General features: G+C 49.6%; 2 protein-coding genes and 1 long non-coding RNA gene across 3 annotated transcripts; all 3 read left to right on the plus strand.

Moving 5' to 3' along the window:
- Positions 1-250: 250 nt before the first annotated feature.
- On the plus strand, positions 251-15,545 carry c20h18orf21 (chromosome 20 C18orf21 homolog). Its single transcript, XM_062486744.1, has 5 exons — positions 251-545; positions 3,344-3,366; positions 3,578-3,786; positions 13,752-13,945; positions 14,487-15,545. Exons 1-5 carry the CDS (start codon positions 448-450, stop codon positions 14,641-14,643), a joined length of 681 nt encoding a protein of 226 aa, XP_062342728.1. The 5' UTR covers positions 251-447; the 3' UTR covers positions 14,644-15,545.
- A 193-nt stretch (positions 15,546-15,738) lies between these two features.
- Positions 15,739-20,895, plus strand: rp9 (RP9 pre-mRNA splicing factor). Its single transcript, XM_062486745.1, has 6 exons — positions 15,739-16,035; positions 16,377-16,407; positions 16,677-16,806; positions 18,276-18,367; positions 18,775-18,836; positions 19,959-20,895. The coding sequence occupies exons 1-6, from the start codon at positions 15,890-15,892 to the stop codon at positions 20,155-20,157; spliced, it is 660 nt and encodes a 219-aa protein (XP_062342729.1). The 5' UTR covers positions 15,739-15,889; the 3' UTR covers positions 20,158-20,895.
- LOC134040717 (uncharacterized) lies at positions 18,844-19,695 on the plus strand. The gene is made up of 3 exons (XR_009932906.1): positions 18,844-19,150; positions 19,195-19,244; positions 19,613-19,695. It is a non-coding gene; the product is annotated as an uncharacterized LOC134040717 (long non-coding RNA).
- Positions 20,896-21,732: the final 837 nt, after the last annotated feature.

Here is a 21,732-nt window from a genome sequence, read left to right on the forward strand (position 1 = left end):
CATCATGCGTGTTATCTTCTGTGTTCTTTTGGTCACAATGAACAACCTGAGCTAATATGGAGATGTCTGCTCTGACCAAAAGAAAGAGGTGAATTCGAAGTGCAGCAAACTCCGCTTCTCTGAGTGCACGCGTGCTCCTGCGGCCAGGGGATACAAATCCTGCCGGGGATAAGTGCCTTGGCACGACACCGGGAGTTGGGATTTGTAGTCAACATGGAGTAGGAGGAAGAGGCGGGACTTCGCAACTCTCTTCCGGTAGTGTCGAGGTGGGAAGGCATGCTTGTTTTGTGCTAGTTCTGTCAAGACATAACGATTTCAAATAGATATCAGTCTGAATGTGACCAGATGTGTACATCTCAAGCTTCTGGAGGGCTATCGTTGTCCTCATGTTAATGAACACGTTTCGACCAAGGAAGTGCTCAAACTAGTTTCACAGGAGATATAAAAATGTCTGCTAAAAGCCAAGGCAAGTCGGGATTTTCGTTTTTAGTGCAGGCTTCAAAGTTCTATCGCGATCTTTGTCCGGAACAATCTCGATTTTTAATGTAAGTTTGTTCTGTTTTGTATTTAATTAAATAGCGGTGTCATGGAAAGCTGTGGTGTTCTGTGTAGTAATTATATTTTGCCGCTAGATGGCAGAACTGTACCAGTTTATAAAGTCTCTACCCAGCTTGTGACACGGCAACCATGCTCCTGTCTGTCTGGTTAATATAAACCCCTGTTCCAGTAGCAGCAGCATCCTAGGTGATGTTGGCAGTATGTGAATCTCTGTACCAGTGGGTGAAATTTACAGCTCTTGTGGTGTAACTTCCTGTCAGAATCAGCTATTGAAATAATAATACCGAAATAAACCCTGTTATTATATGCACTTTTGATCATTGATCTATATTCACCATTTGTCTACGTCGCTTTGGATAAAAGTGCCTGCAAAATTTGGATTTAGGACTGCTTGAGTGTGGAAAAAGATACATGATTTATTTCCGTTTATAAAACCTGTGTTGTTTAGGTTAAAGGTCAATGCAGTTGATTCCTAAGCAGACAGGTAGGCCTATTTAGTGTTAGTGAAGCCTAGTTGTCTAGCGGACAAGTGTAGATGTCATTGTGCAGGGATTAAACACCGACCACATTAAGACTTGAAGCTATTTGCTTTAGACTTGTGTATTGCTCTTAGTCATGAACACCGTGGGTTCTGGTTAATCACGGTGGTTTGTTGCTGTAATGTTGCCAAGCCTCGCTGTCGTATACAGATTGATGATTTATGTATTTGCTTTCTCATTCTCCATAGATCCATGGCTCACTTTGACCAAAAGAGTGATTTGGTTTATATATTTTTTCACTGTCAGTTTGTATTTCACACACTAGTGTGACCCCTGCTTGGTTTGGCTCTGGGACCAATCTCCCAAATCCTCAGGCATGTTTCTACTCTCACCTAGGCCAGGAAATTTGCGGTTTGGAAATGGAAAATCAAGCTGTTAATACAGCCTCGGTCAGGGTATGGATGTGTCTATTCTGCATGGCTACTGTTACCCAGTTAAGAGACCCTCCTTGTGTTGCAAGCTTCTCTGATGACGACAGAAAGTGTTGGAGATAGATCTGAAAAACACCAGCTGTCTAGGCCTTGAGAATTAGACTCGGAACGTGCATGACATCATCAAGAAATGTTGAAATCTCTCTCCCCCCCACACCTTAGTTTCTCTTCAACCGGACAACTTAAAAAAAATATCAAATTAATAGCATACAAACAAGAGAAATATGTGAACATCACCAGACATTAACAAAGTACACAATGGTTGGGTAATACTTTACAAAGATCTTGAAGAAAAAAAAGAAAAGAAAAACAAGACAGGGCAAGAATGAACAATCAATTAAAGAGTATTATTTTAAAAAATTATGGTTTTATGCCCTCTTGTATGTGTAAAATGAAATAGTCAAGTTGCCTATCTTTTAATATCTATGGACAACTGTCTTCGTATAAAGGCTACTTGACTCTGTTGTTGTTCACAATTCATGTCGCAGTTCTGAATTCTAACCGTTATTAGGCCTAACCGCTATTCTGAGGAGGAGAATATGTAGCGGGCCGGTCTTGACCTCTTGTCTACAGTGATGGGCTGTGTTTATGTTGGAGGGCGTAAGAAGCGACTACATGACAGCGGCGTTAGTCACAGTGTACAAACGTGAACGTGGTTTCCTGTAAACCTACTGATGCAGCTGCGCGGGCTATGACAGGCGGCCGGTCCACCGATTGACGAAGGCGAGTCGTTGGGGCTGTCAAAGCCCTAAAGAATGCTTATGGTATCCATGTCTCTCCATCACCCCCTAACCCCTGAAGCATCCGTAGCCTGACGTCTGGTCTATAGCCTACTATCCTGTCACATGCCTTGCCTGTATTGTGACTCAGCTCTAGTGCCAATAACCGGAGTGTTTTTAATTCCAGCCAGGGTCTTTCATATTAAAGGGGAGATTAAATGACAGTGATTCAGACCGGCGGAGCGTCACAGGCACGACGACCGCCGTCTCTACCGAGGGCTTCACGTCAGGCAGGTGCGTAGTACAGCGGGCGGTAAACAAATCGCTTTCGCCACGACAGCTGTGGGGCGGGTCAGCGGTAAACCCAGTTGTCCTCCCGGTCCCCGCCGCCCCCCACCCCTACCCCTGTTGTCGCCTTTATACTCCCGCCACCGCACGTGCAGCCCAGTTTGCCAATATCGGCGTTCATTTTTAGCAGAGCGCGGCCTAATTTTAACGGGACCTAGCAAGGGCTTAACGTTGTTAGTCCAGCCTTCTCTACCGGTTCCAAAATAAGAAACGCATACAATGGCTGCTGTTCAGAGAGATGGAGCGGTGGCGCGTGGAAGATTTCAGAGCGGCTGCCCTTTCTGTTAAGCGCTTTGTTTGTCTTTCCGGTGCAAGTTAGTTTTCCACAGCTGAATGGACCATGTTTGGAGGCTCCTGCAACACAACATCTAGGCCTGTAGAAATCAAGCCCTGCAAATGTGGCCTGTGAATGAATGAGTGAATATGTAGCGTATCCACAGCAGCAGGCAACTAATTAGTAGCTCATTTAGGACCTGTGAGATGGAGATAGGTGGAGGGGATTGTGTCATTGTATACATTTGATTTGCTCATGACTTGAACTAAAAGTATGACATGCTTTCAGTTCCAATCAAATAATTCTGGGACATATCATAGACCCTGCATGTCAGACAGTTGCATCCCCTTGTGTAAGGTTGTCTTCAGTCATGTCAAAGGTTGGAACATGAAAAGCCTGACATATTGTTCGTCATCTCCTAGAAAAACTTCAGAACTTCAATAACCTGTTCTTATTTTTTTTTTTACTTTTCAGGCAAAAATGTCAGAATATGTCATGTAAGTTCACACATACACATTCACAAGTACATGGAAACACCTGGTGCAGTCAAGTCAGTCCTCTCTAATCCTCCTCTCCTCTCTCCCTCCCACTTCCCTCTCCTCTTCTCATCCCTCTCCTCCTGTCCTCTCCTCTCCCATCTCCTCTCTTCTCCCTCTCCTCGCCTCTCCCTCCACTTGCCTTCTCTACACTCCCTATCCCCCCCTCCAGCTGGGGTAAAGAGGGATGTACCAGAAGAGTTGTTCTGTTCGTCCTGTTACCAGTGGCGGCAGCCGGCTAACCACCGCATAAGGCCGCGCCCCAGACGGCCTGCGTCTGCGCGGGTCCAGGGGGTGCTGCGCAGGGAGGGGCGGGGCAAACGCCTCAGTCTGCCCCAGAGGGACCTCCTCCGACGCTACAGGAAGTCCCCCTCCTACCTGGTGAGTCACGGGTTCAAACCCCTTCCCCAGGGTGTTGTGTGTAGAGGGGGTGGGTCGATGTTCCACATAATCTTCCCATGAGGTGGCCACCTCACCGGGCCACTTGCGCCCATTTTTCATGCTTTGTCGGTCAGTGTTGAAGTGAAGTGTGACAGGAAAGTCCAGGCACTTATAAATGCTGCCATAGCATTCACAGTGTTGCACCAAGTCTTTACCACAGGGATATATTGTTGTGTTGAAACTTCCTGCCGCTTGTAAACAGTTTTATGGCGCTGTTAGACAGACCGCTGGTTTAAAGGGCCTGTTTCCTGTCTGCCGTGTTGTCGTTTCTGGCCTAGAGAGTTCTCACATGCTTAAATACCCCCCCAACTCCACCCTCCTCTACCACACCTCCCACCCCCCCCCCCCCCACCCCCTTACTCCACCCCCCCATCCAACACATTCACACATTCCCAACAGCCCCCCCCCCCCCCCCCCTACACACACACAGACCCTCCCCCCCAGACAGGGCTGAAGACACTGTCTCACGCCTGTGGATTTAACTGGTGTTGAGCGAAGTATTTTGAGCATGCACACACACACACACACACACACACACACATCAACACACAATGTGCCCCCCCCTTCTGTTTTCATCAGGCTGCTGTCTGGGGGGCAGTGAGGCAGGATAGGCTGCTGTATAAACCTTCTAGTCATACTGTTCCCTCTGCACCTAATCCCTCTAGCGGGGGAATCTGGATCACCCTAACTGTGTGTGTGCGTGTTTGTGTCTCCCCTTTATCGATCAGTTCACTGCCCTGCTTTCAGAGGGGTATATCGATGTACTCTGTAGCCACTGTCTCTCATTCACTCACACACACACACACACACCATTAGCTGCTCTCATTCACCCTCTCTGGTCCCCCTGAATGACAACAGGGGCCTGGGGCCAAGGTCACGGGGGTGTGGGGGGGTGAGGAGGGGGTGATGTAGGGGGAAGAGGAAGGTAGATTGGGGCCACAGGGTCTCCCTGCGCCTGCATCATCCAGGGGGACAGGGTCTCCCTGCGCCTGCATCATCCAGGGGGTTTAGCTAAGTGGTTTGAGCACTTGACTGCCGAACATGAGATTGCATGTTCTGTATTTAGCTTTGGATAAACGTGTTTGCCAAGTGAGTACACGACACAACATCCTGTTTGACCTCCACGGGAGGTTCCAGATGGCTCAGTGACCTGCGTCCTGCAGAGAATGATTAAACAGGAAGAGGGTCGAGGTTGTTAATAAAACGATAGATATTCACATCACCATCTGGTACATCTCGAAACAAGACAGGTGCTTTACAATCCACACATGATTGGCGGGTCAGGAGAGACAGGATATACAGTCCAAGGTTGCACGTGTGTGTGTGTGTGTGTGTGAGTTGCCGGTTAACAGACAGGAATGGAGCTAGAGATGAAGCAATTTGAGCTTTAAAATTTAGTTTCACTTCTGGACTTCCAAGCTTTTGACCTCCTAAGGTGGGTCTGGTCTGGTCTTGCCTGGTCTTGTCTGGTCCAGAATCATCCTCTCTGAGAGGAGCAGAAAGGCTACAGCTTTGACCTAGCGACATCTCCTTTCACTAGCTCCTCACGTGTCTCTGCTCAGCGGCACAGAATACGATGTTACAGGATTAGGATCAGAAACGTGCCAGCGCGGCACGCAACAGCAGCGCGGCACGCTGCTGGTCATTTAGCAGACGCTCTTATCCAGAGCGACATACAGTAAGTACAGGGACATTCCCCCGAGGCAAGTAGGGTGAAGTGCCTTGCCCAAGGACACAACGTCATTTGGCACGGCCGGGAATCGAACTGGCAACCTTCAGATTACTAGCCCGCTTCCCTAACCGCTCAGCCACCTGACTCCCTAGGTAGAGACCCCTTTCTCTAGATCTGTGTGTATTCACACAGTCCATCTCCATGATTCTCCTAGTGCAGTTCATCACATCAGGTTACCATATTCTCAACTCCATCCACACAACAGGATAAAAGTATTACACAGTATCTATCTAGCCTATCTGTCATGTAGCAATCCATTTGTCATAAACCGTGTTCATCACATATTATGACATGCATCAATGTGAAATGTTCCACTTCCGCCTAACTTATGCTTAATTATGGGGTTTGAACTGAGATTACTTACTTCATTACTTATGATTTAGATAAGGGCAACAATAATACAAAGAGGTAGAGTAAGGGTTGGGTTAGCAGACTTAATCTTGACCTAATTCCTTGTAGTTATATTGTCATTCCTGGAGAGATTGTGGTCTGAAAAGAAGCCAAGATGAAATATATATTTGTGACCTTTGATAAGATCAACCACTCTGGCTCTAGAATTTTGTTAAAAACTTTATTGAAAATTGAAAGGTTGTGGAAGTAGGCCAGACTTTATTAGAATAATCTGGTGTATATTTGAGATTTTTCAGTACAATTCTGAAAAAGTTCAGATTTGTGAGGATTAAGCTATTTTTAAAGATTAGTGATTTTCTATCATTTTATTTGAAACTTAATTGAAAAGGTAAAGGCTGTGGAAGTATACCAGACATTGTTAGAATACTCTGGTGTCCGAGGTTTTATATTCATAAAAATATTATAACGGAGACCGTCTCAGAGGGTCTTGACTTGTTACTGCTGCTCGTGTTGAGCTCTGTGCGTGTGTTGTGGTGTGGTGTTTGTTCGTAGTTGGATTCAGGATTCATGCTGCGTTAAAACCCCTTAAAGTTGTAAAGGGTAACATAACTTCCCTATGACCATCCCCCCCTCCTCCCGTCTCTCTCTGTCTCTCCCCTTCTCTCTCTCCCTCCCTTTCTCTCCCGTCTCTCTCCTTCTCTGTCAGATGATCCCAGTACCTCAGACAGGTTATCCTCCCCCCCCCCCTCTGTCAGATGATCCCAGTACCTCAGACAGGTTATCCTCCCCCCCCCCCCCTCTGTCAGATGATCCCAGTACCTCAGACAGGTTATCCTCCCCCCCCCCCCCCTCTGTCAGATGATCCCAGTACCTCAGACAGGTTATCCCCCCCCCCCCCTCTGTCAGATGATCCCAGTACCTCAGACAGGTTATCCTCCCCCCCCCCTCTGTCAGATGATCCCAGTACCTCAGACAGGTTATCCTCCCCCCCCCCTCTGTCAGATGATCCCAGTACCTCAGACAGGTTATCCTCCCCCCCCCCTCTGTCAGATGATCCCAGTACCTCAGACAGGTTATCCTCCCCCCCCCCCCCTCTGTCAGATGATCCCAGTACCTCAGACAGGTTATCCTCCCCCCCCCCCTGTCAGATGATCCCAGTACCTCAGACAGGTTATCCTCCCCCCCCCCCCCTCTGTCAGATGATCCCAGTACCTCAGACAGGTTATCCTCCCCCCCCCCCCCCCTCTGTCAGATGATCCCAGTACCTCAGACAGGTTATCCTCCCCCCCCCCTCTGTCAGATGATCCCAGTACCTCAGACAGGTTATCCTCCCCCCCCCCCCCCCTCTGTCAGATGATCCCAGTACCTCAGACAGGTTATCCTCCCCCCCCCCTCTGTCAGATGATCCCAGTACCTCAGACAGGTTATCCCCCCCCCCTCTGTCAGATGATCCCAGTACCTCAGACAGGTTATCCTCCCCCCCCCCCCCTCTGTCAGATGATCCCAGTACCTCAGACAGGTTATCCTCCCCCCCCCCTCTGTCAGATGATCCCAGTACCTCAGACAGGTTATCCCCCCCCCCTCTGTCAGATGATCCCAGTACCTCAGACAGGTTATCCTCCCCCCCTCTGTCAGATGATCCCAGTACCTCAGACAGGTTATCCCCCCCCCCCCCTCTGTCAGATGATCCCAGTACCTCAGACAGGTTATCCCCCCCCCCCCTGTCAGATGATCCCAGTACCTCAGACAGGTTATCCTCCCCCCCCCCCCTCTGTCAGATGATCCCAGTACCTCAGACAGGTTATCCCCCCCCCCCCCTGTCAGATGATCCCAGCACCTCAGACAGGTTATCCTCCCCCCCCCCCCTGTCAGATGATCCCAGTACCTCAGACAGGTTATCCTCCCCCCCCCCCTCTGTCAGATGATCCCAGTACCTCAGACAGGTTATCCTCCCCCCCCCCCTGTCAGATGATCCCAGTACCTCAGACAGGTTATCCCCCCCCCCCCTCTGTCAGATGATCCCAGTACCTCAGACAGGTTATCCTCCCCCCCCCCCTGTCAGATGATCCCAGTACCTCAGACAGGTTATCCTCCCCCCCCCCCTGTCAGATGATCCCAGTACCTCAGACAGGTTATCCTCCCCCCCCCCCCTCTGTCAGATGATCCCAGTACCTCAGACAGGTTATCCTCCCCCCCCCCCTGTCAGATGATCCCAGTACCTCAGACAGGTTATCCTCCCCCCCCCCCCTCTGTCAGATGATCCCAGTACCTCAGACAGGTTATCCTCCCCCCCCCTGTCAGATGATCCCAGTACCTCAGACAGGTTATCCTCCCCCCCCCCCCCTCTGTCAGATGATCCCAGTACCTCAGACAGGTTATCCTCCCCCCCCCCCCCCCCTCTGTCAGATGATCCCAGTACCTCAGACAGGTTATCCCCCCCCTCTGTCAGATGATCCCAGTACCTCAGACAGGTTATCCCCCCCCCCTCTGTCAGATGATCCCAGTACCTCAGACAGGTTATCCTCCCCCCCTCTGTCAGATGATCCCAGTACCTCAGACAGGTTATCCCCCCCCCCTCTGTCAGATGATCCCAGTACCTCAGACAGGTTATCCCCCCCCCTCTGTCAGATGATCCCAGTACCTCAGACAGGTTATCCCCCCCCCCCTCTGTCAGATGATCCCAGTACCTCAGACAGGTTATCCCCCCCCCCTCTGTCAGATGATCCCAGTACCTCAGACAGGTTATCCTCCCCCCCCCTCTGTCAGATGATCCCAGTACCTCAGACAGGTTATCCCCCCCCCCTCTGTCAGATGATCCCAGTACCTCAGACAGGTTATCCTCCCCCCCTCTGTCAGATGATCCCAGTACCTCAGACAGGTTATCCCCCCCCCCTCTGTCAGATGATCCCAGTACCTCAGACAGGTTATCCCCCCCCCTCTGTCAGATGATCCCAGTACCTCAGACAGGTTATCCTCCCCCCCCCCCCTGTCAGATGATCCCAGTACCTCAGACAGGTTATCCCCCCCCCCTCTGTCAGATGATCCCAGTACCTCAGACAGGTTATCCCCCCCCCCCCCTCTGTCAGATGATCCCAGTACCTCAGACAGGTTATCCTCCCCCCCCCCCCCCTCTGTCAGATGATCCCAGTACCTCAGACAGGTTATCCTCCCCCCCCCCTCTGTCAGATGATCCCAGTACCTCAGACAGGTTATCCCCCCCCCCCCTCTGTCAGATGATCCCAGTACCTCGGACAGGTTATCCCCCCCCCCCTCTGTCAGATGATCCCAGTACCTCAGACAGGTTATCCTCCCCCCCCCCCCTGTCAGATGATCCCAGTACCTCAGACAGGTTATCCTCCCCCCCCCCCCTCTGTCAGATGATCCCAGTACCTCAGACAGGTTATCCCCCCCCCCCCCCTGTCAGATGATCCCAGTACCTCAGACAGGTTATCCTCCCCCCCCCCCTGTCAGATGATCCCAGTACCTCAGACAGGTTATCCTCCCCCCCCCCCCCCCTCTGTCAGATGATCCCAGTACCTCAGACAGGTTATCCTCCCCCCCCCCCTGTCAGATGATCCCAGTACCTCAGACAGGTTATCCTCCCCCCCCCCCTCTGTCAGATGATCCCAGTACCTCAGACAGGTTATCCTCCCCCCCCCCTGTCAGATGATCCCAGTACCTCAGACAGGTTATCCTCCCCCCCCCCCTGTCAGATGATCCCAGTACCTCAGACAGGTTATCCTCCCCCCCCCCCCTCTGTCAGATGATCCCAGTACCTCAGACAGGTTATCCTCCCCCCCCCCCTGTCAGATGATCCCAGTACCTCAGACAGGTTATCCTCCCCCCCCCCCCCTCTGTCAGATGATCCCAGTACCTCAGACAGGTTATCCCCCCCCCCCTCTGTCAGATGATCCCAGTACCTCAGACAGGTTATCCCCCCCCCCTCTGTCAGATGATCCCAGTACCTCAGACAGGTTATCCTCCCCCCCCCCCCTGTCAGATGATCCCAGTACCTCAGACAGGTTATCCCCCCCCCCTCTGTCAGATGATCCCAGTACCTCAGACAGGTTATCCCCCCCCCCCCCTCTGTCAGATGATCCCAGTACCTCAGACAGGTTATCCTCCCCCCCCCCCCCCTCTGTCAGATGATCCCAGTACCTCAGACAGGTTATCCTCCCCCCCCCCTCTGTCAGATGATCCCAGTACCTCAGACAGGTTATCCCCCCCCCCCCTCTGTCAGATGATCCCAGTACCTCGGACAGGTTATCCCCCCCCCCCTCTGTCAGATGATCCCAGTACCTCAGACAGGTTATCCTCCCCCCCCCCCCCTGTCAGATGATCCCAGTACCTCAGACAGGTTATCCTCCCCCCCCCCCCTCTGTCAGATGATCCCAGTACCTCAGACAGGTTATCCCCCCCCCCCCCTGTCAGATGATCCCAGTACCTCAGACAGGTTATCCTCCCCCCCCCCCTGTCAGATGATCCCAGTACCTCAGACAGGTTATCCTCCCCCCCCCCCCCCCTCTGTCAGATGATCCCAGTACCTCAGACAGGTTATCCTCCCCCCCCCCCTGTCAGATGATCCCAGTACCTCAGACAGGTTATCCTCCCCCCCCCCCTCTGTCAGATGATCCCAGTACCTCAGACAGGTTATCCTCCCCCCCCCCCCTGTCAGATGATCCCAGTACCTCAGACAGGTTATCCCCCCCCCCCCCCTGTCAGATGATCCCAGTACCTCAGACAGGTTATCCTCCCCCCCCCCCCCTCTGTCAGATGATCCCAGTACCTCAGACAGGTTATCCTCCCCCCCCCCCTGTCAGATGATCCCAGTACCTCAGACAGGTTATCCTCCCCCCCCCCCCTCTGTCAGATGATCCCAGTACCTCAGACAGGTTATCCCCCCCCCCCCCCTGTCAGATGATCCCAGTACCTCAGACAGGTTATCCTCCCCCCCCCCCCCCCCCCCCCCTGTCAGATGATCCCAGTACCTCAGACAGGTTATCCTCCCCCCCCCCCTGTCAGATGATCCCAGTACCTCAGACAGGTTATCCTCCCCCCCCCCCCCCTCTGTCAGATGATCCCAGTACCTCAGACAGGTTATCACTGGGCTAAAGAAGCTTTTCTTAGTCTCTGTCATACCAAGATGTCAGCAGTGCCCCCGGAGTGGGCCGGTGGTAAAGACTGTTCCTGGGTCAGTTACGTCCAGGTCCTTCTCAATCCCCTCACCAGGGCCCCGGTTCTGGACTCTGACCCCAGATCATTCCTCCCCGGTGGTCTGGGGGTTAGTTTGTGTTTTATCTGTTCCCTGTGCCAGACGGCTTGAGTGGAAACACGCTCTGGTTTGTTCTGCTCTGGTTGGTTTATAATAAACTGTCAAACAGATACACTACTGCCAACGCCACGCTGTTGACTAAACTGGATGCAGTCATAAATAGACACACACTTTTACATGTGTAATAAAAGTCAAATAAATGAACATATTTCTTTCTGTGACTGCATCGTCAAATTCATAACCCCTTTCCACCCTACCTGACCACAACCCTACCCCACCCCCTTACCCCGCCTAATCACCCCCCCTAAACCCCCCTTCCACATCTTCGCCTGGTTGTTTACGAGCTGTTTGTGGGGAGATTGTGATGGTGCCCGGCTGGTTGTGTGTAAGTTTAGAGCTCGAGGTTATTTACAAAGAGAGACGAGTAAAGCTGTTTGATCTCAGAGAGATTTTTACCGCTGGCATCTCCTCCATGTCTGTATGTAAGTCCTACATCTAGATATAAGCCCTACATCTAGATATAAGCCCTACATCTAGATATAAGCCCTACATCTGTGGCCTGGACTTCATATTTAGGAGGTGTCTAAGTACGGTTGGTCTCGTCTGCGCCAGTGTCTCGTATCCTCGAGTTTACTGGGGTTTGTCGTATTTATAAAGAGCATATTCAGACCGTGGCGTGTTTTGGTCCGTTTCAGGTCCTCGGCCCCGGAACGTTCTGTGTTCATCAGGCAGAGCATCGATCAGCTCACTGGGAGTTCCCCTCCTGTGATCCGCAGTGGAAAATCCATGTTGTCGTGCTGCCCTGCAGTCACTCCTGCTGGGTAACTTTCCTGTGTCCTCCTGTACTGAAGGGCCAGTGGCCTGCCCTTGCCCCAGCCTGATGAGCCCTGCTAACTAGGACACCTCTTTACACAGTGTAGTGTTCTGTTCATCTGTTTCTTACCGGCACTTAGTCCAGATTTGTGTGGGTCACTGGGAGAGTGTTTAGTGTGTCTGTGTGTAATGTTTATGTGAGAGAGTATGTGTCTGTGTAAGAGAGAATGTTGTGTGTGTGTGTGCATGTGAGAGTGTGTATGTGTGAGAGAGAGAGTGTGCGTGTGAGAGAGAGAGTGTGTGCATGTGAGAGAGTATGTGTGTGAGAGAGAATGTGTGTGTGTGTGTGTGAGAGTTGATGAGGCCTGTCAAGAAAGGCCCCCCTCCCCCCTACACACACACACACACTCACACACACACACACACACACACACCCGGCCAGGAGGGATGGGAGGATCAGCTGTCTGAGTGATGCTTTATAAGGCGGGACAGCACAGGGTCATCTAGTAAACTCTCACACACCGTCAGAGACATCTGTGTTTGGAACTAAACACATCCGTGCAGCCCTCAGAGCCTCCAGCAGACATGGCTACCTTTGTCACGGTGAGTGGAGACCGCGGTTATCACCAGCGCATCACTTGTGGATGGAATATTCCTGACCCTGGTTTTAAGATGAGTGTAAAACCGATTGGACTTTGGCTGCAGTAGAACTTGGTTGTCGGTGGAATGTGGCCGTGAACGTTCCGGTGTCGAGTCACGGAATCCAGTCGTGTTTCTCTGCGTCTGGCCGACCGTCTGTCCCGCTGCTTGACGGATGATTTGTGTTCTTCTGTTGTTATTATCACAGCGGATTGGAATGTGCTTATTCAGGAATATTGTTTTCATCTCAAGTCAGGAAATAATTAATCACGGTTTTTGTTGCTGAACTTTGTTGCGTCATATGCTTCTTGGGGTGTGCGTGAGTGTGTGAGAGCGAGTGTGTCTGAGAGTGTTTGTGAGTGTGTGTGTGTGTGTGTGTGTGTGTGTGAAACAGAAGCACGTTATATTTGGTTGAGCCTTGTGACTGTGGAAGCGTTGTTAATAGTCTGTCTCCTAAAACCTCTTAAAACTGCCACACGTCCCCTCCCCTCCCCCCCTCCCTGAGGGGCACAGCAGGGTGCCAGAGACTGGTATCAGATGCCAGCGTTATCTTGAATCATGGAAACCCATCCCTGCCAGTACTGCAGGCGCTGCTTGCAGGAGTCGGGCTGCATCGCCATATACAGACTCCTTCTGGAAATATCCGTCAGCACGTAGGCCACAAACATTTCTGTGTGTGCGCGAGAGGCGGGGTGAGGCGTTCCAGAGATTCAGAAGGCTGCTAAACATCTGTGGTGTTGCGAGGTCATGCGAGGCATGCTCTTAAGTGTGTCTCCTGACCTTGGCTCTTGCGGTCGGAGGTTCTCGTCGCGAGGCGAGGAGGGCCGGTTCTCGGGGAGGGAGAGGGGCTCTTGCGTCATCCAGGCCATGCGAGCCGAGGAAAGAACAGACAGATAAAGAAAAGAAATAAGATCAAAATAGTCATGGTGAAATTTAACCTGGTCTGGGAAGAGCCAGAAGTTTCAGTCAGGACTTCTTCAGTTCCAGTATCTTAGAAACTGAATGAATTCGACCCCTGAAAAATCAATGAAAAGAAACACAAACATACAACAACAAAAAAACCTGCTTTGCTTTGTCCCTCTGTGCTTGCCTTACTAGATGGCTACCTGCCACACCTGCAACAAGACCTCCAAGTACAGTGGAGTGAACCGGGACATGCTGGCCAGCGTATCCAGGACACACAGCCACACAGGCAGCGCAGCCAAACGCAAGACTCCCCAGTCCAGCAACAGATCCTACATGGCCACCCCCAAATCTGCGTCTAAGGACAAGACACCGAGCATCACGCCCAGGTAAACCTCACCACCCCTACAGCTCTCTGTTATCTTTATTCATTTCTTATTTTTTAGATAGATTTGGGCCGTTTTTCATGGTTTATTGGAAGAGAGAGACAGAGAGAGGCATGCAGCAGAGGGCCAGGGTCGTATTCGAACTCGGGCCCGCTGTGGCGAAGCCTCAGCCTACATGGTGTGCATACTTATCCGGCGAGCTAGCGAGGCTTGTTACCTTTTTGCCTCGCATTATCTTCTTGGCCCGCAACTGTGTCCTCAGGGGAGATCTTCCAGAACCCAGCTTTAAGTATACAATATGTCACACCTCGTATAAATAGTTACATCTCCCCACAGGCTAGTTTCAACTTCTGCCAACCCTTCAAAATCTCACGTTACTTAATTTCCCCCCCTCTCCCTCATTCCCTCCTGCTCTCTGCCTTCCTCTCCTCCTCTCCCCCTCTCTCCCTTCCTTTCCCCTCCTCTCTCCCTTCCTTTCTCCTCCTTTCCCCATCTCTCCTCCTCTCTCCCCTCCTCCCCTCGCCTCCTCTTTTCTCCTCTTCAGGTCTAACTCCACTGCCTCCACCTCCTCCACCCCGGCCTCCAAGCCCTCCAGCACCAAGAAGTCTGTCTTCTCTCGCCTCAGGAAGTTCCTGCAGCTGGACGACAGCCAGAAGAAGAAGACTAAAGGCGGCCTGAAAGACTTCCTGTCTTCCCTCTGATTGGCCACCCAAGCGATCTTCCGTTTTACCAACAAACTGTTGCTTAGTGCCGACGGTAAAAGCCTGCTTCCCCCTCCCACCTAGCCCCTGGATGACGCAGGTCTGCAGGGCGGGGTTGAAGGGGTCCGGAGGGGCCGCTCAGTCTGTAGAGCCGTGGGAGGGTGTCTGTGGAGCCCCTTTTGTATGGCGGGAAAACTACAGGAAGCTGAGCTCTTCTTCTGTTGGTGTGATCACACAAGCCAAATAACTGCCAAGACAGTTGGTGGTTTGAGAGGGCTGTGTTTTGTTGAAAATCTATAAAATGTAAAAAATGCATACATTTACACATGGATAAATATTGATGATGGACAGTTCATTAAGAGTGTTTTCAATTTGACTTTTTACGTTGGTTGACCCATCTAAATTTTCTTGCTGTAGTGGCCTTCTCTAGTGAGATTGCTGGTGTAAGTGTCTCATAAGAAGTCAGTGGACAGTTATGGCTCAACCATGACTGTTTACAAATGTGTTCACCTCTATCTAAACATCACTAGGTCATGTTTTCTTTTCCTACTTGTTTTCTACGTGTTTTTTGTACATACAACTAAATGTTTGACATTTTGTAAAAGGGTGCATATGCAATAATCATTACTTAAAAAAAAAAAATGTGATGCCTTTACTGTTTACATTGAAAATTTTGCTTGACTGTAAAACAAGATTTATTGACAGCACAATATTATTTTAGCTGTGATTGCCCCAACAAATGTCATGATTCATTTAGTACCAGACAGTTCTGTTTGGGTTTTTTGGAGTCATATTATAATCTCATGTGTAGGTGCATTCATCATTTCACGGCCATCCTGAAATACCTCACATTTGTTTTCCAACATGACTTGTTTTTCTGAAATAAAACTTTTTCAGATGTATGAATTATATGTGGTGTGGTTTGTGTTTTAACAAAAGAACAAACATTCCCTTCAAATAATCTGATTTTGATTGTAAACCATTTTAGCAATTGTAAAAAGACTGGCACGCGTTTAATTTGGGAAAACTTTATTTTCCAAAACACTCCAACTTTACTCTGTTTGACCTGTAGGTGGCGCTGAAGTTCAAACTTAACACGAAAGCACAGGAAGTGTTGATGAGAACGAGGAAATGGGATAGTTGAGCAGGGAACGAATATAGGATTCGTGTCAAAGAATTGCCATTAAATATACTTTGAACAATTTCTCAGTGTTAATTTATTGTTGATATATTCCTCGTTATTCCAATGTCGGACAGAAAGCGATCAAGAGATCACGATGAGAGAGTGGACCGCAAAAAGCACAAGGACTCAAAACACGATGTAGAAAAACTAAAGAAACAAGCCAAAAAACTAAACCAAGAAGTACAGAAACTCAAGCACGTGGAGACATTGTAAGTAGCTAACTATATACAATGTCTTATAATGTCTGATAAAATCAGCTAATGATCCTTAATAACGTGTGTGTATGAGCTTGCTAGTCATCTTCCTTCGGCGTGTTACCTCTTGTAAAATATTCAGAAGGTATGCTAGCTACAACTTGCCCGTAGCTACATGTAGCTGTAACTTGTTAGCTAACGTAGCTCTGCCAGCAATATTCGTTTCTGGTGTAGCTAGCCTACCGTAGTTATCCAAGTATGTTAAATATTGGCAGCAAATGAATCCCCTTGACCCTAAAGATGTATAAAAGTTAAACATACTGAGTCTCAGAACCTATTATCTCCCTGTCCTCTAGTTATGAGAAACCGCCACCTGGACTCATAAAGGTAAATTTATACATTCTTTGTCGCTATATAAACATATACCTAGTTAGCATAAATTACTCCGCATATACAGAGGCTATACCATGTAGCTAGGAAGCTTGGAAACCTGCTCCAGATAAGTAATACGTATTTCAAATTAAATACCGCTTGTCCCCCTCTTCCTACTGTTTAGTACAGTAGGTCACCTCGCAGCATTAGTGTTTTTAGCACTATACTGTAGTAATAGAGAGCGTGCGTCTCCTCGAAGCTCACAGCTCACTCGCTGTCTGTAGGAGGAGGAAGACAAGCCGGAGGACTGCATCCCTGCCGATCCCGGAAATGAGGATGCCAGGGATTTCCTGGCACACGCGCCCACCAAGGGGCTGTGGATGCCTCTGGGGAAGGAGGTGAAGGTGATGCAATGTGAGTGTGGGTGAGGGGGGGGGGGGGCATGAGTGTGTCTCGCTGTGATTTACATTTAGAATCGAACTGGCAACCTTCAGATTACTAGCCCGATTCCCTAACCGCTCAGCCACCTGACTCCATACATTTGGTCTTCTAGGACATTTGACAGATGAACAGGGCCTGATATTACCTGGTGTCTGACTGTGTCAGTCAGAGATTGAGGATGAGCCAGGGTTTAGACTGTCAGAGAGAATCTTCAGCGGTTCTTTCTCTAAGCACTATTTGTATGTAGCTTTGGATCATATTGAAAGCGACTAACTTTAAATATGGCTACAGCTGTGTCTGCTTATCAGAATAGGTTTTGGTGCACCAGCATGAGCAGTCCAGCAGGGGGCATTGTAGCCTATCAAGACACATTAAGGAAAGGAAGAGGGGGTGCAGTCGTTTAAATAGAAGATGCATCCAATGTCCATACTACCTCACCATTTAGTAAGACAGATTTAGAATGACTACCAGTGTGGTTCGGGCACAAATAACTTGGAGCCTGGCAAGATGGATTCTCGAGTGGTCGTAATCTCACAAGGTTATATTTTGTGTGTGTGTGTGTGTGTACAGGATGTAGCCTGCAAAGGATCCTTCTTCCTGTCTCACGCTGTTAGATCTACTTTGAGGGAGAGAGGACCTGGGGGGGGGGGCGGGGGGGGCTAGAGGGAATCATTCTCAGTCTTGTCATGGAGCTGGAGTAATGAGAGGAAGATGAACTTCTGTTCTTCTGCCCTGGATAGAACAAAGAACCCCATTATCATCTCTGTTTAATTCACCCGTCCCACTCGTAATTATGGTATGCGGGTAAGAACCCATAGCACGCACACGCGCTTCATAACCCATTTGTTCATATAGAAATTTGAAAGCGTTATTTGTTCCGTGAATTTGCTCCAAGTTATGGTTTGTTGCTATTGTTTGAATGTGTTTTATTTCACATAGATGGGTTCTAAAAGCGTGTCTTTATAGGTTAAGCAGACAAAAACTAAATGCTGTATATATTACACGCTGGGTTTACCTATGTAATATGATGTACCCCAAGCTCCTTAGCTGTGCTACTTGTTGAAGTCTATTAAAGTCTAGTACATCCACATGGAAGAATATTACACTTGAAGAACTTCTGATGAGTCCTAGAAGGTTTGAGTGGTGGGGGGGAGGGCAGATATTTCCACACAGACCATAACTTGACTCCAAATGAATAACATGTAATGGAAGTCAGTGTAAGGGAGTCAGATGGCTGAGCGATGAGGGAGTCGGGCTAGTAATCTGAAGGTTGCCAGTTCGATTCCCGGCCGTGCCAAATGACGTTGTGTCCTTGGGCAAGGCACTTCACCCTTGCCTCAGGGGGAATGTCCCTGTACTTACTGTAAGTCGCTCTGGATAAGAGCATCTGCTAAATGTAAGTCATTGTTTTGACCTGACCTGAGAATGGTTGTCTTGCCCAGGTTGGCGTTGCAAACGTTACGGCCACAGGACGGGTGACAAGGAGTGTCCCTTCTTCATCAAAGGCAACCAGAAACTGGAGCAGTTCAGAGTGGTGCGTCTTTCCCAGAACCGCCATGCCGCTGCAGTGATTATCATAAGTGCAAATGTATCATATTTTCATACCTTGCATTGTCAATGCGAGCGGATCTGTAAAGCGCAGACGAGGCACAAAAACAGCTTCGAAACATTTCATCAGTCGGATGTGTGTTTCTGTGTGTGTGTGTCTGTGAGAAAGAATTCATTACCGAGGACACAGCAGACCTTGTTATTGTCATTGAGGCACTTTCGCTAGCAGGTGATCCCAGCCTAGAACCAGGCCTGAGTTTCAGTAAAAAAAATCATAAATCAAAGCTGCTATATGTTTGGAGCAGGGGAATATTTCAATCAATAACTGAGTGTGTAGTTTGACTGACATCTGGGTGGTGTGGTTCCTCTCCTGATCCCCGCTCTCTCCTGCAGGCTCATGAGGACCCCATGTACGAGCTGATCAGGGAGAACAAGAGGAACGAGAAGGAGAGCAGGTAAGCTGGAGACGCTGCTGATGAGTTGAAACCTTCTGCACGACACTTCCTCCTACGGGTGTTAGACAGAAAATACACACTCTGACACACACATTCCCTCACAGACATGCACAGAGACACACACACACATACTTTCTCACATTGATTACTAGTTTACTTTTGGAAAGCGATGCGATGGGAATGAGATCTTCTATTTTTCAGACAGGTAGAAAATATGTCTAAGAATAACAGGGAGGGTCTTTTGAAACCTGAACTGAGATGTTCCCCAGTTGGAAATATCGCTAAAACATCTTCCTGTCCAAACAGAAGATGGTGTTTATGTCTGCAGTCTAGGCCTCATTAGTGTCTCCTCTGTGAGCCCCTCAGTCCTCAGGTCCCTGTCAGACCTACTGATCTCTCAGTCCTGAGGTCCCTGTCAGACCTACTGATCTCTCTCTGTCCTCAGGTCCCTGTCAGACCTACTGATCTCTGTCTGTCCTCAGGTCCCTGTCAGACCTACTGATCTCTCTCTGTCCTCAGGTCCCTGTCAGACCTACTGATCTCTCTCTGTCCTCAGGTCCCTGTCAGACCTACTGATCTCTGTCTGTCCTCAGGTCCCTGTCAGACCTACTGATCTCTCTCTGTCCTCAGGTCCCTGTCAGACCTACTGATCTCTCTCAGTCCTCAGGTCCCTGTCAGACCTACTGATCTCTCTGTCCTCAGGTCCCTGTCAGACCTACTGATCTCTCTCTGTCCTCAGGTCCCTGTCAGACCTACTGATCTCTCTCTGTCCTCAGGTCCCTGTCAGACCTACTGATCTCTCAGTCCTCAGGTCCCTGTCAGACCTACTGATCTCTCTCTGTCCTCAGGTCCCTGTCAGACCTACTGATCTCTCTCAGTCCTCAGGTCCCTGTCAGACCTACTGATCTCTCTGTCCTCAGGTCCCTGTCAGACCTACTGATCTCTGTCCTCAGGTCCCTGTCAGACCTACTGATCTCTCTCAGTCCTCAGGTCCCTGTCAGACCTACTGATCTCTCTCAGTCCTCAGGTCCCTGTCAGACCTACTGATCTCTCTCAATCCTCCTACAAGATACCCTCCCTCCCTTTACGAGAGACCCTCAACTCAACTTCTCCCCCCTCCAGGATCCAGCAGCTTCGCCAGCTCCTCCAGGATTCCACCTCTTCCTCCGACTCAGACAGCTCCACCTCTTCCTCCGACGACCGGCGCCGCAACAGCAGCAAGAAGAGGAAGAAGGGAAAGGAGAAGAAGAAGAAGGAAAAGAAGAAGAAGAGGAAGGGAAAGAGGAAACACAAGTCCTCCAAGACCAGCGACTCTGATTGAGCAACACCTGTGAGGGGAAAAACCCCTCTGATTGGTCGGCTGTCCGACTGTGAAGTTGCTAATGTAGTGGGAGGGTGTATCATGTGAACTACATGTAGTTAAGTGAACTACAATGTCCGTACTAGTAGTTAAGTGAACTACCATGTCCGTACTAGTAGTTAAGTGAACTGCCAAGTCTAGAGGAATCCCTCTGCCTTCTCCTCACCATAGGAGTGTCATCATTAATGCATGACTAGACCCATTTCTTATATACTCTTTAAGGTGACGTGGTCATTACGAACAACCACCCAGACCGTCCTTTCCTAGATGGCATATAGAGCTCATGACAGCATGTGCCTTCATACTCCAAAAATGTGTGTGTGTATAATTCTGACCTCCCTAGCGTTACCTGCATGGCTGATGCAAGGCATTCTGGGTAGAGTAGAGCAGCAGTTCGTTCTGTGCCTGATAGCAGAGACAAACTGGAGAGCGAACTGAAAGGATGACATGCGATGAAGCGCAGAGTCATTAAGAGATTGTTTTTTTTCCACCATGCTCTCCCAATTCCACCAACCTCACCCATCAATTTGCTGAATATCAAATGGCTTGATTGTAGGCTTGTTTAAAATGTGTGTGGGGGGGGGGAGTCAGTCAATCTTGGAGCATTTAAGTGTTGCCTGTTTTTTTCCAGCGGAGGTTGAATGTTTGACTGCTTACGACTGTACATAAATATTTTGAATAAATTGCGGTTGGAATTTGCATTTTTAGTTGTTTTTTTTTACCCCAACCCAGAGGGAAGGTAGAATGTACTGGAACGTGATCTCTGTTGCCACGGATAAAATGATTTAACTCAAGGCAGCCAATGAAGGCGGAGTGGTTTTATTTAGTTATGTATTCTGCGGTTGGAGTGCCACTAACGAATACAAGCCGTTCAACAGGCCCCAGTGGTTTGCTGCGACGGTACGGTAATCCCAGACTAACCTCGCATCCCTGCCCGTTTTCTTTTGAAGTTCCACCTACCGACCCGCACCTGAGCGAATTCAGCGCTCCAGCGTCACTCCGTTGAACAACACGCTCTCTGAGGTAAACATCCTGAACGTCGGGTTCTACAATCCGCCAGAGAGAATCAACTTCACACTCCTCTGTATCTCACACACACACACACACACTCTGCAGGCCACATCAAAGCCCCCCGCGGTCCATCTTTAATGAGTGGTTCATTTAAACAGGCCGCAGTCACGACCAAGGGAGCGCTCCAGAAACTCTCCCCCGCTAATGACCTTGATAACAGAACCGTTAAAACGGCTGGCCTTGAGGGCGGTAAACATGCGTGAATGTTGATTAGTGTCCTCGTCTTTTTGTATGTGCTTGAGCCCAAACTGTGTTTGTGTGCGCGCGCGCAACTTCCAGCCCTCGATCACGACCGCGTCTGTTAAGAGTATCCTAGTAACCAAGAGAGTCATTCTGTTCCTCCTCTCCCCCATAGCGCTGTCCTTTCCATGGCAACCCTCCTTGTGTCTGCTTTGGCTAAAGGCCCCAGATGCATCAGCATTGTACTCGTACCTCCGAGGAGAAAGATTTACCTCATATCCACTG

This window comes from Osmerus eperlanus, chromosome 20 (assembly GCF_963692335.1).
Source record: "Osmerus eperlanus chromosome 20, fOsmEpe2.1, whole genome shotgun sequence".
NCBI lineage: Eukaryota > Metazoa > Chordata > Actinopteri > Osmeriformes > Osmeridae > Osmerus > Osmerus eperlanus.

Bases quoted from the DNA above. Each gene is read 5' to 3' on its own strand.
- rp9 (XM_062486745.1), top strand. From the start codon at position 15,890: ATGTCGGACAGAAAGCGATCAAGAGATCACGATGAGAGAGTGGACCGC. The intron at 16,807-18,275 runs GTGAGTGTGGGT...TGTCTTGCCCAG, and splicing joins GGAGGTGAAGGTGATGCAAT to GTTGGCGTTGCAAACGTTAC. The intron at 18,837-19,958 runs GTAAGCTGGAGA...TCCCCCCTCCAG, and splicing joins AGGAACGAGAAGGAGAGCAG to GATCCAGCAGCTTCGCCAGC.
- c20h18orf21 (XM_062486744.1), top strand. From the start codon at position 448: ATGTCTGCTAAAAGCCAAGGCAAGTCGGGATTTTCGTTTTTAGTGCAG. The intron at 3,787-13,751 runs GTGAGTCACGGG...TTGCCTTACTAG, and splicing joins GGAAGTCCCCCTCCTACCTG to ATGGCTACCTGCCACACCTG. The intron at 13,946-14,486 runs GTAAACCTCACC...TCTCCTCTTCAG, and splicing joins ACACCGAGCATCACGCCCAG to GTCTAACTCCACTGCCTCCA.